The 19,416-nt window shown below is 40.0% G+C and overlaps 1 protein-coding gene across 7 annotated transcripts in view; it reads right to left on the reverse strand.

Moving 5' to 3' along the window:
* Window positions 1-19,416, reverse strand: part of EIF4ENIF1 (eukaryotic translation initiation factor 4E nuclear import factor 1) — a 52,713-nt gene that overhangs the window by 9,571 nt on the left and 23,726 nt on the right. For all 7 annotated transcript variants that reach the window (XM_075996709.1, XM_075996711.1, XM_020283047.2 and 4 more), the window contains exons 5-10: window positions 17,815-18,101; window positions 17,336-17,537; window positions 12,043-12,218; window positions 5,211-5,346; window positions 4,831-5,010; window positions 3,506-3,738 (exon numbers count right to left, since the gene is read on the reverse strand). In XM_075996709.1, the coding sequence (XP_075852824.1) occupies window positions 3,506-3,738; window positions 4,831-5,010; window positions 5,211-5,346; window positions 12,043-12,218; window positions 17,336-17,537; window positions 17,815-18,101 (1,214 nt within the window). The remainder of the gene's footprint in view (window positions 1-3,505; window positions 3,739-4,830; window positions 5,011-5,210; window positions 5,347-12,042; window positions 12,219-17,335; window positions 17,538-17,814; window positions 18,102-19,416) is intronic.

A 19,416-nucleotide genomic window follows, 5' to 3' on the forward strand; every position in this document is an offset into this window, starting at 1 on the left:
GATTTTAATTTTTGAGACAACCTACTCATCATCATAGCTCACTGCAACCTCAAATTCCTAGGCTCAAGCAATCCTCCTGCCTTATCCTCCGAGTAGCTGGGACTACAGGTGTGGGCCACCAAACCTGGCTAATCTTTGTTTTTTGTAGCGATGGGGGTCTACTTTGCTTAGGCTCATCTCAAACTCCTAGCTTCAAGTGATCCTCCCAAAGTGCTAGGATTACAGGCATGAGCCACTGTGCCCAGCCACTACCCATTATCTTTAACAAGATTAATCACATATGCTTTTAAAAACCTAGTAAACAACATGCAAGTTTGGCCAGAATTGTTATATTTTAGAGTTTCATAGTTTAGGAAATGTAGACTTTATTTTTAAACAAGCCATTCCAACAAGTCATTCTAGTTTCCCTTCCACTAGATGGCGCTGTCAAAACCCACAGCAGTGTCCTTAGGCATGACAAACAGCCCAAGGATGCTGAAGTTTGTTATTGTTGGTTTTGGACCTGGGACTAAATATCGACGATTTTAATAAGCAATCTCCTCAAGAATCATTTACTTCTATCTAACAAAAAGAAACAGGTAACTTTATACTACATGGCTTACTATATTTGGAGAATAAAGTCTATAATTCAATTTAAAATGGAGTTTAGATTGAACATGTCTTATTTTGTGGATGAACCAATGAGACAGAACCTAAATGGATGGAGCATGGAGGAAGACCAGAAATAGCATACATAATACACACAGTAGTAATTAAAGACATTGATTTATACAGTAGAGACCATGGCTTATCCCAAAATATTACTTGATTTTCATGTTAACACCTGGTATGCTTATTCCATTACTTTTCTTATTGCTTTCTTTCCTAGGTTGAGTTTGTCTTAGTCTTTGCTTGGCCACTTCAATTATGTCATTCATCCCTTTAGCAGGTGTTTGAGGCTCATTCTCAGCTGAAACCAGATATTTTAGAGCAGCAGTTCCTAACATCTTTGGTACCAGGGACAAGTTTCATGGAAGACAGTTTCTCCACAGATGGGGTGGGGAGGACACAGAGCTCAGGTAGTGATGCGCAGCCTGGTCCCTAGCAGGCCATGGACCAGTACCAACTGTGGCCTGGGGGTTGGAGACTGCAGCTTTAGAGTACCAAAACCCCAACATCAAACCAACTACCTTTTTTTTTTTTTTGCGACAGAGTCTCGCTTTGTTGCCCAGGCTAGAGTGAGTGCCGTGGCGTCAGCCTAGCTCACAGCAACCTCAAACTCCTGGGCTCAAGCAATCCTACTGTCTCAGCCTCCCGAGTAGTTGGGACTACAGGCATGTGCCACCATGCCCGGCTATTTTTTCTATATATTTTTAGTTGGCCAATTAATTTCTTTCTATTTATATTAGAGACGGAGTCTTGCTCTTGCTCAGGCTGGTTTCAAACTCCTGACCTGGAGCAATCCACCCGCCTCGACCTCCCAGAGTGCTAGGATTACAGGCATGAGCCACCGTGCCCAGCTCCAACTACCCTTATAACTCAGGGTCAGTTGTGTTAATATCAAATCCTAGAATCATATCTGAAACAAGATGTTGGAAAACATCAGGTAAACTCCTGAATGCCCCTGCCTTCATTTCTTTAGTCAAAAATGAAAGATAAGGCCGGGCGCGGTGGCTCACGCCTGTAATCCTAGCACTTTGGGAGGCCGAGGCGGGCGGATTGCTCAAGGTCAGGAGTTGGAAACCAGCCTGAGCGAGACCCCGTCTCTACCAAAAAATAGAAAGAAATTAATTGACCAGCTAAAAATATATATACAAAAATTTAGCCAGGCATGGTGGCGCATGCCTGTAGTCCCAGCTACTCGGGAGGCTGAGGCAGGAGGATCGCTGAGCCCAGGAGACTGAGGTTGCTGTGAGCGAGGCTGACGCCACGGCACTCACTCTAGCCTGGGCGACAAAGGGAGACTCTGTCTCAAAAAAAAAAAAAAAAAAAAAGAAAGATAATTATAAGATTTGACCCACACCACTTCAGTTATTACCCAATCACCAAAATACAAAGGTAAAGAGAGAGAACAGGATAGTTTACAATCTTTTAAATCTGGTCCTCATTTGAAAGCATTTGTATTTAATGATTCTTTGTATGGAAATAACTAAAGTAGTTTATAAGAACATTCCCCTGTAACTGGTATGGTGTGGTTAGATACAAAGAAATGAAGTCTACTTATCCAAGATGCTTTCCCTTTCAGGAATAAGTCAGTCCGGGCACTAAGGCCAGGAATAATGGCACCTCTGTCTGACCAAACAGGTTGAAATCTCTATCATCAGCTATTAGTCAGATAAAGAACATTAAAAATCAGTTGCTTTCCTTTGGCACAAGGCATAGTGGATCAAACAGCTGTTTACACTTAGGCTAATTTGTAGTTCTCAAACAGAGGTCAGGAGGAAAAAAAGAGGCAAAATCCAATTTGGTAAATTTGCTATAGCTCAGCAACTACAATAATTCTGCTTTTATTATCCAAATCTATCTTGCTGCCCCACCACTCTGTATCAAGAGAGAGCAACACTAACACATAGGCCATGGCCGAGAAACCACTCTGTAAAAATTGTTATGACAAAGACCAGTATATGCTGCATTCCTGAATTTACTGACATGCAGTAACCTTGTAATCTAATTTCATGTGTGAAAGCTTAAAAAGTTAGAGCCACAGCCTTTTCCATTAGTAAACTAACAGAATGCAATTATTTTGAAAAATCCATCTTAGATACTTACAAATGATTTATATGACTGCTTAATCAAGAAAGCAGGTAATCCTAGGTATCTGGGAGTGATTAAAAGGTGTGAAAACAGGCCTGGCATGGTGGCTCCCACCTGTAATCCTAGCGCTCCAGGAGGCTGAGGCGGGAGGATTGTTTTAACTCAGGAGTTCGAAACCAGCCTGAGCAAGAGCAAGACCCAGTCTACTAAAAATAGAAAGAAATTAGCTGGACAATAAAAATATATATATATATAAAAAAATTAGCCAAGCATGGTGGTACACACCTGTAGTCCCAGCTACTCAGAAGCCTGAGGCAGAAGGATCACCTGAGCCCAGGAGTCTGAGGTTGCTGTGAGCTAGGCTGACGCCACAGCACTCTAGCCCGGGCAACAGAGTGAGACTCTGTCTCCCAAAAAAAAAAAAAAAAAAGGGTGAGAAAATAAAGATTTTACTATAAAAATATGGTAAATTATATGAAATTAAAAGTAGCTTAGCACTAACTTGAAAAAGCTAAAATACAAGTACTGTATAAGGTTGAATCTTTTAATCTTTACACTGTCACCCACAATACATAAACCACAGACCTGCTTTTTCTAGTGACAAATAGCATATTGATAATTTAAGAACGCACAAAAGCATCAAGGACCAAATGACTACTAAAGAATCTCCAGCTTACTCAGAATACCTTTTTAAAAATCCATTTATTATGGTTGGAAATGGAATAGAAAGAGGGAAAAGGAGAGAAGGCTGGGGTTTGTGCCAAATACTTACGCTGACTTTGGGCTGAGAAGGCAAAGTCCCACTTGCCTTCATGGTGCTCACTAGCTTGTTAAATGCAGTCATGTCTCCATCTTTCTTGAGCTGTCGATTGCTGGTTACAGCATTCAGGGTCTCCTCTAGGTGTTCTGCCATAAAGGGAGTTGAATTTTTCACTTGCTGATCCACCTTCAAACCCTTGAGCCCTGCTTCTACCTCTTCCACTGACAGTACAACTCCTGAATGTGCTGAAAAGTTGAGAAAGCCCAGGTTAAACCAAGCAGAGATATTTGGTAGAAATTCTCTTTGGCTACAATGGTTAAGGGTAAAATAATTTATTTCGCAATTGAATTGAATCTGTCGGAAAAGGCTAACACCAAATAGAGAAATTGAAGACAATGAAAAATCATAGTTAGTGGGAATAAGGCTATAATTGTGTACTTAGTAAGAGACAACATAAAGTAAATCTAAAATATTTAGATGCTAGAAACTGGAGGACCATAACCATGAGGTGTTAAGCTTTAAAACTTGATAAGATGCTGCTATACATCCTGCAGAAGGATATCTTATGAGTCTTCTGGAGACTTGTTACCTGGGACAGTAATCCCAGATAGTCCAACATCAGCAAGATTGATACTTGCACTATGGATATTATATCACTAAGTTTTTATGTTGCAGGCTTATAGCCTAAGAAAGAACATGGCAGATTGGGATGAAGTAGTGAGGAACTGGCAAGATACGCTCCAGAGAACTAAAGCATTCATTGGAATGTTATAATCGGGGCCTAGGTAAGAACCTGGAAGAAAAGTTCTTATCATGGGGCTCATGAACGACTCACTACCAGATTTGAGGTATTATTATTTGATAAAATGAGTTTTGTTTTTTTTTTGAACATTAAACAAAACCCATAATATATCTGACTTGGTGAAAAAGTGTATTAGAACCAACTGTCTAAAGAATGAGCATCTAGGCCAGGCGCAGTGGCTCATGCCTATAACCCTTGCACTCTGGGAGGCCGAGGCGGGAGGATCATTTGAGGTCAAGAGTTTGAGATCAGCATGAACAAGAGCAAGACCCCGTCTATACCAAAAATATAAAAAAATTAGCTGGGTATGGTGGTATGCACCTGTAGTCCCAGCTACTTGGGAGACTGAAGCAGGAGGATCACTGGAGCCCAGGAGTTTGAGGTTGCAAATAAGCTAGGATGATGCCACTGCACTGTAGCTGGGGCGACAGAGCAAGACTCTGTCTCAAAAACAAAAACACAAAAAAAGAACGAACATCTCAAACTTGAAACAGCCCTTTTCAGATATCTAAAGCAGATTCTCACGAATACTTACAGCTCTCTTTCAGTTTTTCTTTATTTGCAGAAAGGCTGGAAAGAAGAGGTTTTAAATCCACTTTGGCTTTCTGAAGCATTTCTAAAATATCCACTTTATTTTCAGCATGGTCTTCCAATGGTATAGGAGCAAAATAATTCCCAGAGTTTTGTCCAGGAGAGAGGATGGCTTGCTCCAGACCTGATATTGTAAAATATACATTCATAATTAATTGGTCCCAATAAAACACAAAAACTTATCTTTAACAGTATTAAAAGGACACAAATTGATGTCTTTTCAGTGTCCAAAGACCAAAGGACCCCTAAGTAATAAAGGCAGAATTAATTATGTCAGAGAAAGCTCAAGTCTACATTTAAGGCCAGAATCTGAAGCCATTTTACCTGCGAGTTTCTCCAGTTCTTCATGTGGTGTTGACCCAAGACTGCTGGATTGGCTTCCTGATCGACTCGGGTTAGAGAACCACCTGCTGAACCGACTGGCAGAGACTGACCCTTCTCCCAAAACATCTTCTATCATCTAAAGAGAAAGACAATAGGAGCTAAGATAATAGTGTCTAGGTGAAAAAGGACAAAAAGGTTCAAATTTTACAGAAGGGTCACTTACTTTGAAACTTCCTTTGATGCTGCTGACCTGAAGGTAAACACTCTCAGAACTTAGGATTTTTAACACCTTTAATTTTTCTTCCCCTTCCTGGATCATTTTGGAGTAACCCAAACTTGGGTATAACCAACCATGTATTTTCTAAGAATATAAAGCAAAGCCTCTATGCCACAGAGAGTGTTTTGGCTTTCTACTCTTTGCCTCATTAGAAAATCCATGTACTTGGGAGGCTGAGGCAGCAGGATTGCTTGAGCCCAGGAGTTTGAGGTTGCTGTGAGCTAGGCTGATGCCATAGCACTCACTCTAGCCTGGGCAACAAAGTGAGACAAAACAAAGTGTCTCAAAAAAAAAAAAAAAAAAAAAAAAATCCATGTACTACTGAATGTTCTCAGAGGACGTGGTTTCAAAGTCAAAATCAGCACCATAATGAACCATTCCATGGCCAGGCTGAAGAGTGGCCTTCAACTAAACATCAGGTATGGAGAACTGATGAAAGAAAACTCTTGCTTCAAACTTGGTGGTCTCAAGTTTGTAATGAACATTATGAAATTAAATCCTGACAATTTCAGAAGCCAAAAGCATGCAACTTATAAAGATCATAATTCCAAGTCAAAGTTTAGAAAGTATCACATTGTGAAAGATGAAATTTTAACTGATCTCTAATTCTATTTGAGCGTAGTAAGGAGTTTTCAGGTGTTTGTTTTCTTCCTAATCTGACTTCCGTGGTTTTGGTTTAATAATAAGGACAGGGCCAAGTGCGGTGGCTCATGCCTATAATCCTATTGCTTTGAGAGGCAGAGGTGAGCGGATCACTTGAAGCCAGGTGTTTGAGACCAGCCTGGGCAACATAGCAAGATCTTGTCTTACAAAGAATAAAAAAAACTAGCCAGACACGGTGGCACGTGCCTGTAGTCCCAACTACTTGGGAGGTTGAGGCAGGAGGACAGCTTGTGCCTGGTAGTTTGAGGTTACAGTGAGCTATGATCTCACTACTGTACTGTAGTGTAGGTGACAGTGATTATTTTTAAAAACTTTAATTTTTAATTTTTTTGAAAATTTTAATTTTTAAAAATTATTAAAATTTTGTAAATAAGGGAAATTAAATAATGCACTGTCAGAAATAATTTATTCAACATTTTGTAATGGTAATTCCTATTATTTAGAATGGTAATATTCCTATCTTTCCTAAAATCTACATTTAAGCATAAAAATATTAATGTTCAGTTCTATCCTATATTTTTCCCTATCCAATCATAAATTCAGTTAAATACCCAAATTGATCTTTCTGTAATAGTCTTATCAATATTTAGAAAACACAAGATAAAGCAATCAATCAAAAAATAAGGCACATCCTTGAATATAAGGCATATATATACTTTAACTTTGATACCACAGATTAACAGAAAACATGTTTTTCCAAAAACTGGTACGCAGATGACAGAATTGGTGACTTTGTTTACCTGAAGTCTGAAACCCACAGTTCCTAATCAAAGTTTAGCAGAGGAAGGTTAGATTTATTGTTTGTTCATATCTCAAAGAATATTTTCATAATCCATACCCAAACTAAGCCACAAAATACTTCCCTTGGAGAGATTTTAATTCAAGGCTCTAATTCAATCATTATTTATGGAACTTCTATTTTGAGAGGATTTATCCACAGTTTATATCACATTCTACCTGTAGAATATCTTACCTTAAATAATGCTGACTTTCAAGTGCACTAATTTTGCATTAAAGTATAAGAGAAGCATTAGGAGTGATGTTTCACTGTGAAAAATTGGGGATTGTATCAAAAATATTATCCCACCTTAGGACACGGTGGCTCATGCCTGTAATCCTAGCACTTTGGGAGGCCAAGGAGGGAGGATCACTCAAGATCAGGAGTTCCAAACCAGCCTGAGCAAGAGTGAGACCCCATCTCTACTAAAACAGAAAGAAATTAATTAGCCAACTAAAAATATATAGAAAAAATTAGCCAGGCATGGTGGCGCATGCCTGTAGTCCCAGCTACTCAGGAGGCTGAGGCAGGAGGATCGCTTGAGCCCAGGAGTCTGAGGTTGCTGTGAGCTAGGCTGATGCCACAGCACTCTAGCCCAGGCAACAGCGTGAGACTCTGTCTCAAAAAAAAAATTATGCCACCTTAGTGATAAAGAGGAATTATTAAAGAACTAAAAGCTATAATTATTAAGAATGTTTTAATGTTCAACATTGAAATTTTACAAATAGCAAAAATGATGGGTTTGTTTTTTAACTCCTTTTATTTCCTGATCATTTTGCATAGGAAAAAAGATACACAGGAAGAACATAAAAAAGCAAAGGACATGGACATAAAGTATCTGGACATTTTCTAAAGATTAAAGTAAGTGTTGAGAAAGTCATTTCCGTATTTTGTTCAGTGTCCAACTTTGCTTCTGGTGGAGAAGCGGAGTTTTGTTATAGCTAAAGCATAAAGAGTAGAAACAAAGTTTCTTTTACACACATTTAGTGGAAATACTAACATCAAGAAGCTAAAGCATTTAAACCTAACAAGAATTCTAAGAGTTTATCTAGCCAATTTATTACCACAGAGCAAGCTGGAACACTCTAACAGCAGGGCCTTGCCTCCCGTACCTTGGTGCAGGAAATGGAGACCTGGACCCATAGTTTTGCCTTTTTGGTCAGGGCATCCTCTGCTACATCCTTGTCAGCCATAAGATAACTGAGACAAGGAGCCTGGGAACTGGATTCTGGTGTTTTCATAGCTGTCCTTATTAGAGTAGATTTTTAATAGCAATTTAAGGTAACCTATACACTCACCACAGAGGAAGTCTACAGGAAAAAGAAAAGGTGGGGGCCTGTATGACTATTAATCTGGTCCTTCAAACAAAAGTCATTTAGACAAGTCATATTCTTGGAGTCATAATATTCTGGTGATTAAATAAATATTGTGAAATACTTTTGCTCTTTGACAATTATTTGGTTTTATTTATCAATGCTTGGTTTCTCTTCATTTTTATAGAAATTTCCATATTTTTATATTTGTTTTACTCTAGATGTTTGTTGGAATTTTTTTAAAGTTTATTTTAGCATATTACAGGTTACATATTATAGGTTACATATTACATATATTGCCTTTGCCCCACCCGAGTCAGAGCTTCAAGCGTGTCCATCCCCCCCCCATGGTGTGCACCAAACCCATTAGGTGTGTATATACCCATCCCCACCTCCCCCCTGAATTTCTAATGAATACATTTAAAGTTATTCATTTTCTTCTGAACATACTTTTGATTACATCATCAAGGTTTTCCTATGTCATGTTCCTATTAATTACTCTGAATAGTTAGGTTTCTCTGAGTACTCTACTGATAGAAAAAAAGAAAATCCATTAATGGAAAAAATATATTAAAAAAATACTTCAGAATTTCCAATTTGATTTCCTTTTTTTTCTTTTTTTTTTGAGACAGAGTCTTGCTCTGTTGCGTGGGCTAGAGTGCTGTGGTGTCAGCCTAGCTCACAGCAACCTTAAACTCCTGGGGGCTCAATCCTCCTGCCTCAGCCTCCTGAGTAGCTGGGACTACAGGCATGAGCCACCACACCCAGCTAATTTTTTCTGTTTTTAGTAGAGACGGGGTCTTGCTTTTGGCTGAGGCTGGTCTTGAACTCCTGATCTCAAGCTATTCTCCCACCTCAACCTCCCAGAGTGCTAGGATTACGGGCGTGAGTCACCATGCCCGGCCTGATTTCCTTTTTCTTTATTCAGTATATTTAAGCACCTGTTATGTGTTAGGAACTGTAGTAAGAGTTGTATCATATTTAATTTTTACTGATCATATTTATTTTTAGTTACTTATTTACAAAGTATTTTTATATATGATCAAAATTTTCAGTTTATATAGATTTTTGTGGCTGTCAATTTCTAAGGTATTGTGATGCTAGTGAATGTAGCCTACAAATATATACATGTGTATGTATATGTACATATATTTTTGATTACTTATTGTTTCCTCTGAAAGCCCCTTGTTCTGGGAAATGGAGCATGGCCAGAAAGGTGGCCACTCTGTCTCAAAAAAAGTTGTATAAAAGAAAGTGTATTCTTAGTTTTGTTACAATAAATTATGTTTGTATCTATTAATACCCCACATTTGTACAGCTAACTGTCGAGTACTGTTTCAAATACTTTAAGTATTCAAAATCCTTTAGAGCCTTATTTTTCTTATTTGGTCATTTTCTGAGCATTGTTCATCAGAGTCCAGCTGGTTATATAGCCCAGGGCATTTTTTTTTTTTTTGAGAGGGCTAGAGTACCAGGGCGTCAGCCTAGCTCACAGCAACCTCAAAGTCCTGGAGGATCAAGCGATCCTCCTGCCTCAGCCTCCCGAGGAGCTGGGACTATAGGGATGGGCCACCATGCCCGGCTAATTTTTTCTATATATTTTTAGTTGGCTAATTAATTTCTTTCTATTTTTAGTAGAGATGGGGTCTTGCTCTTGCTCAGGCTGGTTTTGAACTCCTGACCTTGAGCGATCCTCCTGCCTCGGCCTCCCAGAGTGCTAGGATTACAGGTGTGAGCCACCGTGGCCGGCCCCAGAGCATGTTTTAATGATTCTAATTTTTCTTTTAAGTGGATTATAGAATATACCTTAATTAGCAGTACCTCCATGAAAAACATGGAAACAGACTTCTGACTGCTCAGCATTAATCTAGTTTTGGTTGAGGGCGAGGGCCAAATGATCAGATGGTGCTCAGTCCCTATTCCTGTTCTTTTGTTTTCCTTTGCTTTCTAAAAATTTTTCTTTGGTTTTCTTTCTTCTTCTTCTATTTCTACCTTTTATGCTTCAGAGGCAGTATAGCTGTATAGCATTAAGGACAGAAACTCTTACACTGCGTAAGTTAGAAGTCAGTTTCCACCACTCGCTCACTGGCTGTGTGACTTTGGGCAAGTTATCTAAATTCTGTGTCTATATCATCATCTGTAAAATAGAAATAGTAGTAATCATATAATGGATTTGTGAAGATAAAATTACTTACTCTATGTAAAACCTGGAACAATCAGATGTGTATTCATGCTGCCTCTTATCAAAAGTTTAGGTTTTGCACTTAGTTTGGATTAAACAGTAAATTCTTCCTCTAAGCATACAGGTGGAGTTTCACGAGTGCTCACATTTGGACCCAAGTATAGGTTTCTAAATTTTGACCTTCTCTTTGAAAACTTTCTATAATAAGAGTTCCATCTTATTGAGAGAATGCAAAAAAAGTCACCAAACAGTTGATGTAAACATAAAAAATTACAGTACCCTCAGAAGTTAAGAATTTGAGAGGCCCACTTAGTTGTTTTACATTGGATAAAAATAAGCTCACATCTGGATGTGACTCAAAGAACTATTAGCTAGGAGACTTACAATTAAAACTAATGCTAGAACTTTAGGAACAAAACCACATAGACAGTTGCCACTGTTTATTTGGAGCTGCATTCCACATGCTCCTTGAACAGTGCCATAGAGAAGTGTGGACCATGCTGATCTACACTGAGATAAGTTCAGAAAGTGAGGGTAAATGCTTTGAAACTTTTATATGCTAAAATATGGTCCTCAATGGAGTGGAAATAAAGCCTGGCCCCTCACCACAGAGAATTTAAGAAGTACTGGCCTAGCATTCACCTGTGGCAGTGTACCTGTCAGTGCTATGCAGTGCCTGCTCACTTGGTGGTAATCTTTTGGGTGGAACGAACATGCAAGTGACAAAGGAGTCAGGCCAACGTTGCCTGATCTGTTATGCCTCATTTTGTCTGCTCACACAGTAATCAAACAAGGACCAGTTATGGTTTAGTAGTAGAGCATTTAAGTTAAAATTCCATGAACCACCAATTCTAAAGGACTGGTTACACTTGTTATCTGGTGTTATAAATGGGACATCTGCAGTGTACAGATTTTTTTGGCCAAATGGTTTTTAAATTCTATTTTATCATAGTTCTTTGCTTTTTTTTTTTTTTTTTTTTTTTAGCAACCACAGAAAAAACTCATTTCTATGTGCACAGGTCACAGTTGTATCTCTTCTCCAAAAATTTGGTGACGCTATACTAATCCATCAATGCCAAAGGGGTAGGAGAAGGGCAAGTATCAAGTGAAGATTTAGGGATGGCTTATTGTTTCTACTGTTAGAGTCTAGAAAGACCAGACTCCAAGAGCTTAACAGCAACACTGACAGTATGGCAAGTTCCTTTTCACTAAATGTTTTTGGAACCATCACATCACGAAAGGTACTACGCTAACCAGGTAGCCTCCCCCAAGGAATGCAGGTCCAGTGTGACACCAATCACCAGTTATAACAAAGCCACCTTCACAGTAAGTCTTTACAACAAACACTTAACTCATTAAAAATGAAAGGAGACAATGTTCTTAAACATCTGAAGAATTTTTAGTGCAATGCCACTAGCATAGCAATAAAGTTAACTAGTAGAGAAGTCTCATTTAGTCATTTCCATTAAGCCTCTCAAAGCCAACAAAAATTCAAATAATCAAGAATAAAGCTAAAAACCCCCAAAGCATCTAGCAAAACATCACTTTAAAAGAGATGTCTTAAATACTTCGGTCAAATTTAATCATACAGTTTATAAGCATGCTGCTGCTACACTCACCGAAGCCAAGCCTGGCACTTTATCAAGGTTAAAGATCTCATTAAAGTCAAATTCTCCTGGAGACTGCTCAGGCAAGACAGCATCCCTTGGTACTTCCTGATCAGCAGCAGGCTCCTGTGCAAGGATGACCTCCACCTCATCCTCTTCGGCCACTCCTCCATTGCACTCGACTATTCCTGAAAGCAAAACCAGGACAAAAATAGTTTGATCAAGCAAACTGCACTCACTCTGTGACCTTAGCCATCAACACACATGCAGAAGAGCCACAGATGACTTTAAAAGTAGAATTCTTGTTTAAGTACTGCATTTGCAAGAATAAAAGTTTTCTTCATATAGGAGATAAAGAAGGAAAAAAGCCTTAATAATAAGCCAGAACACCAACACGATGGGGGAAGAATTGTGGTTCCCCCTCCTAAGTGCCTAAAGTTTTCTATAGTATACTGGGTTCTTTACCTAATGGGAATTTTTTTTTTTGAAAAAGATAATCTTTGCAAGTCTCTTACTGCTTAAAAATGGAACCAAATTAATTTGGCACTGCCTTTGCCAATGTACCTGTACCAGCATTTTCAGTTAGGGTTCAATAACCTAAGTTACATATGTGAAACCTGGCAGGAGAGTGATTTTCACTTGCCTACATGTTGGCCGTAGCTCATCCTTCAAAGCAAAGTTCAAATGTTATCTCCTTTGGGAAGCCTGCCTGACCTAGTAAAATTAATTGCTGCTCTCTCTATAATCCTTGCTTATCTCTCAGAGTACTTATCCCACCATATTATAGTAACTCTTTTATGAAACTGAGCTCTCTGAGGGCAGGTAACCTGCTCTAATCAGCTTTTGTCTTACTCAGTAGTGCCAGATATACTTATACTGTAATGTACAACTGTAATGTACAGTTGTTTTTAGAATAGGAAGATAAGAACTAAGTGAAGCTCCCAGATGGTAAGATTTAAGGCAAAAACATTTTAATTTTAATGTTTTTATTTGAAGAACTGAACTCTCAAAGATCCACCCTGCAAAAGCATCTGTAAAAGAGTTGCCAGTAGTGTCAAGATCATGAAAGACACAAAGTCCTCCTAGGATAAAAAAGCAGCTCCAAAGCCTGGACCTATTCCTTTCCAAAAGTCCCCAACAATTACGGCAGTCTTGTTATCAGCCAGAATATTCTAGACTAAGAAAGACTAAATGCTAACAACTTCTGCTCTCATTCCAGTAATCCCCCAAAAACCTAGACAGTAAAGCAGGGAAATGCAACAGCTGTAAGATTAAGTGGGTTAGCAGGGCGTGGCGGCTCACAATTATAATCCTAGCACTCTGGGAGGCCGAGGCGGGAGGATCACCTAAGGTCAGGAGTTTGAAACCAGCCTGAGCAAGAGCGAGAACCCATCTCTATTAAAAATAGAAAGAAATTAATTGGCCAACTAAAAATATATAGAAAAAATTAGCCGGGCATGGTGGTGCATGCCTGTAGTCCCAGCTACTCAGGAGGCTAAGGCAGAAGGATTGCTTGAGCCCAGGAGTTTGAGGTTGCTGTGAGCTAGGCTGATGCCACAGCACTCTAGCCCTGGCAACAGAGTGAGACTCTGTCTCCAAAAAAAAAAAAAAAAAAAGATTAACTGGGTTGCTTATCCAGGTGTCAATAGTAGCAAGTGACAGAAGGTTCAACCCTAGGGCAGCCACCAATGCTCTTTCATACCACACTGTGCAGGTAAAGCCAGCACTGCTCCTCCACATGGATGCCTGCCACCTGAGAACCCTAAGCCTTCAGAGGGCCAAGGCTAGCAGTGAGACACACATTTGTGAGCCATGGACAAGGCAACTGGCAATATCTCCAGAGGGTCAGTATATGCTTACTGCCAGCAATCAAAGGTAAATGCTATTCCTTAAAGACTGATATTTAAACTACAATGACTGCTTTGGTGCAGGAATTATTCCCACATTATAAAGAAACTGTGCCCTAGAAGAAGTTTCCCAATTTAAGGATGACAGCCAGAAGAGAGTGTACTTTGCTCATACATTTACAAAAGAAATTTTAATATTTCTCTGATTCATGTTTGTGTTGAGATAAGACATCTCTTAACAGATGAGTGGCTTTTTTGTTTGTTTTTGTTTGTTTGTTTTTTTGAGACAGAGTGTCACTCTGTTGCACAGGCTAGAGTGCCGTGGCATCAGCCTGGCTCACAGCAACCTCAAACTCCTGGGCTCAAGCAATCCTGCCTCAGCCTCCTGAGTAGCTGGGACTACAGGCATGTGCCACCATGCCTGGCTAATTTTTTATGTATATTTTTAGTTGGCCAATTATTTCTTTCCATTTTTAGTAGAGATGAGGTCTTACTCTTGCTCAAGCTGTCTCGAACTCCTGAGCTCAAACGATCCTCCCGCCTTGGCCTCCCAAAGTGCTAGGATTACAGGCATGAGCCACCGTGCCCAGCCAGATAAGTGGCTTTTGCAAGCAGCAAGAAGAGTACCCCATATGCAATTCTGTGCCTGCTCCAAGCTCACTGGAAAGCAGACTGGGCCTAACAATTTTTTTTTTTTTTGAGACAGAGTCTCGCTTTGTTGCCCAGGCTAGAGTGAGTGCCGTGGCGTCAGCCTAGCTCACAGCAACCTCAAACTCCTGGGCTCGAGTGATCCTTCTGCCTCAGCCTCCCAAGTAGCTGGGACTACAGGCATGCGCCACCATGCCCGGCTAATTTTTTATATATATATCAGTTGGCCAATTAATTTCTTTCTATTTATAGTAGAGACGGGGTCTCGCTCTTGCTCAGGCTGGTTTTGAACTCCTGACCTTGAGCAATCCGCCCGCCTCGGCCTCCCAAGAGCTAGGATTACAGGCGTGAGCCACAGCGCCCGGCCGTGGGCCTAACAATTGAGAGTGGTACTAGTGATAAGAACATGCACCAGCAGACAAACACTATTGGCTGTTTATTTTGATAGACTCAAAAGCCAGGGACCCAAGTAAAGATAACTGAGAAGTTTATTAAATTGCAGAATCAGCATATACTTTCATGAAAACTAAAACTTTTTCTATTAATGAAGTGTTTTAACAATTTGTCCCGTCTATGTAATTTTCCCCGATTATAAATTTACGTTATTCAGACTATTTTATTCAACACCACATACACACATCACCGGGCACTGGGCCTCGTAAAGAGACTGACCATGTTTGTGTTGTTCACTGCTACATTCCCAGCACTAGCATGTGCCCACAGAGAACTGCTACATAAGTTCAGTGAAAAGCTGAATACAGACACAAAAACTGGACTAAAAGGCACTCTCATCATACCTCCTGTAGGGAGGTACGGAGGTACTTGGGCTTGCTCATCTTCGTTCACTCTTACAGCCAAGATGAAACTACAGGGCATTTATTTTATTTTATTTTATTTTTTTTAATTTTTTATTTCTTTAACAATAAATCTTGGTGAGAAAAGGGCATTTATTTTAAAGACAGTAGCACAGACAGCCTAGGGACCTTTTGCAATTAACTAGTGGGGTGAGCCAAGACCCCTGGATTCTTCTCGAGATCTGCCACGAAACCCATCCCCTCTCTCTCCAGGTCTCAATCTCTCTGCATCTGTTAAGTTGAGAAGGTACCTCTACCAGTCTATCGCATTCCACTGGCTCCTCCCCTCATTAGGTGAAAAGCCACACTTGCTGTTGCTTTAGTCTAACCAGGAATAAGACAAAAGGCATATTTCAAAGGCAAAGGGTCTCCAGTTACCTAACAATTTCCTACACCACCCTAGGGAAGAATATGTAATAACACAAAGATAATGGTAATATCTACTGTATTTTAAAGATTGTATATTAAAATATGAGTAATGTGATTTCTTCTTTCTCCTTCTAAATAAGTCCCATTAGATTATTTCTGCTTAAATTCATCTTAACTTTGTAATTTCAAGGTGGCACTGATTTTACATTAAAATAATTTTCTCCAAGGCGCGGTGGCTCACGCCTGTAATCCTAGCACTCTGGGAGGCTGAGGTGGGCGGATTGCTCGATGCCAGGAGTTCAAAACCAGCCTGAGCAAGAGTGAGACCCTGTCTCTACTATAAATAGAAATTAATTGGCCAACTAATATATATATATAGAAAAAAATTAGCCGGGCATGGTGGCGCATGCCTATAGTCCCAGCTACTCGGGAGGCTGAGGCAGTAGGATCGCTTGAGCCCAGGAGTTTGAGGTTGCTGTGAGCTAGGCTGACGCCATGGCACTCACTCTAGCCTGGGCAACAAAGCAAGACTCTGTCTCAAAAAATAATAATAATAATAATAATAATTTTCTCCTTTTGTTGCCTAGTATCTGCCACAAGTTTTTTTCAACTAAACCTGAAAGATTGAAGGAACTAGAATTTACTAAGTAACTGCCCACTAGAGGCTGACTTCTGATGTGTACTGAGTTCTGATTTGATTGTCAATGCTAAAAGTAACCCTTAAGTTATAACAGGCATTGACTTCACTTTACAAAGAAACAGGCCTACCTGTTAAGATTTTGTCTAAGATTATCCTCTTCTAAGTAGCCACCCCAGTACTCAAAACCCAGGCTAGCCCACCTGGCTCTTCACCATGGCCCTGCACTGCATCTTCCCAAGACCCTCAGCCTGTGGCTAGCCACCTCAGAGCCAAGTGACTGCCCTGAAAATAACCAGCTACAGACCAATGGGCCCTCACTCTGCACCTGGTACTTCATACACATTAGCTCTGGCTCCTTCAGTTTAAGCAAGGGAGACCCCTGACCTTATTATCTTATAGCTGAGACAACTAAGTTTAGGAGGAGGCAAGTCACAAACAACTAATCGGGGAAGGTCTAACACCATGGTGAAGAAGGTGGGCTCTGAAGCCAAAAGCATCTTGCTCAACTCCCAACTTTACTTCCACAGTGACCTTAAGTCACTTAAGCTCTTGGAGCCTCCATTTCCTCATCTATGAAATGGGCATAAAAGTACCTACACCACACAGGGTTGTTAGGAAAAGACAAAACACCATTGTTAGTACATAATTGCTCAATAAATGAGACTCCTCATCATTTCTACCACGTTTCTTATCTCTGAGGAACCATTTCATGTATGCAGTGCTCTCATAAGGTAACATGAAACTTTTGTTTAGGGTGGCAGAACAACTTTAGGAGATAGTACAATCTACACTTAGTGAATTCTCACAGAGGAAGCAATTTCAAAACCAGGCTGCATCATTAAAAACTTGCCATTTCCTAACATCTGGTACCCATTCCTAAATGTACAATAAGTCAATGATAATCCATTTTAAAAACAGTGAACTTCCCTCTCAAAGTTTGCACTGACCTTCCTTCACAGAGGCTGTCCGTCGCCTTGTTCTTTTTCTCCCTTTGTGATCTTCTTCTAGTATCTTATCATCAAAGCCAGTCAGTTCAATGGTTTCAGACTGACTTGTGGGTCCAGCTGAGAACCACTCTGGTTCTTCTTCTGTGTAAGAATCATTTCTTCTACGCTCACCAAAGACACGCTTACTATCCCCAAACTCCCTCTAGAAAAGTTCATAAAGCAAAATTAAAAGAATTCTAGTCATTTCTACTTCAATTAAGATCTTAAGGAATTAAGTAATGCTCAGTAGTGAAATGCAGATATGTGGTAGACACAAAGCCCATCACCGTACACCCCACCCCAACTCTCTATGCTCCTCCCTGACTGGTTTAACAGTGTGCTGTGTTCATCCAGCTTCTCAAAGTAATCTGGTATGAATGAAGTGAACATCAAGTCCCCAAGCACATGAGGTACCAAAGCAAAGGGTCCAGAAGACAAACCCTGAAACGCTTGTCCTTGTAGTCCCTCTCGCGGTCTCTGTCTCTCAAGTCCCGAAGGTCCTTATCGCTAAGCCGGTGATCCTTCTCAAAGGTCCGGGCAGAGATTATTCTCCCACTGCCAATCCTACGTCCACCAAGCAGACGAAGCCCATCGCTATCTTTCTCTAATGGACTTCCCGAGCGCCGGGAGCTAACAGCAGCCGTCACGTGGCAGCCCCCTCCAAAGCTTCGTCTCTGTGGGCTGAGAACAACATCTAAGTCGTCTTCTTTCACCCGCTCTCGTGGATCTGGAGAGATGCAGGAAAGAGAAAATTAAACAAACCAACAGGGGCATATTTTTCTTCTTTAGGTGGTATGTCCATGACTGATGGGGGGAGGACTAGAAGAGAGTCATCACTAAAATTGGGCTTATCAACATATTCACAGTAACATGTACATTACATGTTTATAAATAAGGCTGAGACTTTTGCCTTTTCTCTTTAGAGCAATAAATGTATTTCACAATAAATGATTTTCCATGATTAGTCTGTGCAATGCCTTCATTTTTACTAAGTCCTTATCTATTAATTATTAGCAAATGTTTTGTCAACTAGTAAACTACAATAGGTGTCAGTATTTGAAAAAATAACTGCTTAAAAAATTAAAGTGTCTCTTCAACAAATGACGAACAGTTGGATATCCACATACAAAAAAATGAACTTGAATCTATACCTGGTGCTATATGCAAAAATTAAATAAAAATGGATGACATATCAAAATATAAAATCTAATACTATAAAACTTCTAGAAGAAATATAGGAGGAAATCCTTGTGGCACTAGGTTAGGAAGTTTTCTCAGGCATGACACCAAAAGCACGATACATTTAAGAAAACTGACAAACTGGGCTTGTTCAAAATTTAAAACTTCTGTTTTTTAAAAGACAACTGTTTAGAGAATACAAAGACAAGCCACAAACTGGGAGAAAAATACTTCAAAGCACATTTCTGATAAAGGACTTGTATCCAGAACATATAAAAACTCTTAAAAACTTAATAAAAAACAGGCCGGGCAGTGGCTCACGGCCATAATCCTAGCACTCTGGAAGGCCAAGGCAGGCGGATTGCTCAAGGTCAGGAGTTCAAAACCAGCCTGAGCAAGAGCAAGACCTCATCTCTACTAAAAAAAATACAAAGAAATTAATTGACCAACTAAAAATATATGGAAAAAATCAGCTGGGCATGGTGGCGCATGCCTGTAGTCCCAGCTACTTGGGAGGCTGAGGCAGGAGGATTGCTTGAGCCCAGGAGTTTGAGGTTGTTGTGAGCTAGGCTAACACCATGGCACTCTAGCCCAGGCAACAGAGACTCTGTCTCAAAAATAAATAAATAGAAATAATAAAAAAACTTAATAAGGCCGGGCGCTGTGGCTCACGCCTGTAATCCTAGCTCTTAGGAGGCCGAGGCGGGCGGATTGCTCAAGGTCAGGAGTTCAAAACCAGCCTGAGCAAGAGCGAGACCCCGTCTCTACTATAAATAGAAAGAAATTAATTGGCCAACTGATATATATATAAAAAATTAGCCGGGCATGGTGGCGCATGCCTATAGTCCCAGCCACTCGGGAGG

The sequence above is a fragment of the Microcebus murinus genome, chromosome 22 (genome assembly GCF_040939455.1).
Source record: "Microcebus murinus isolate Inina chromosome 22, M.murinus_Inina_mat1.0, whole genome shotgun sequence".
NCBI lineage: Eukaryota > Metazoa > Chordata > Mammalia > Primates > Cheirogaleidae > Microcebus > Microcebus murinus.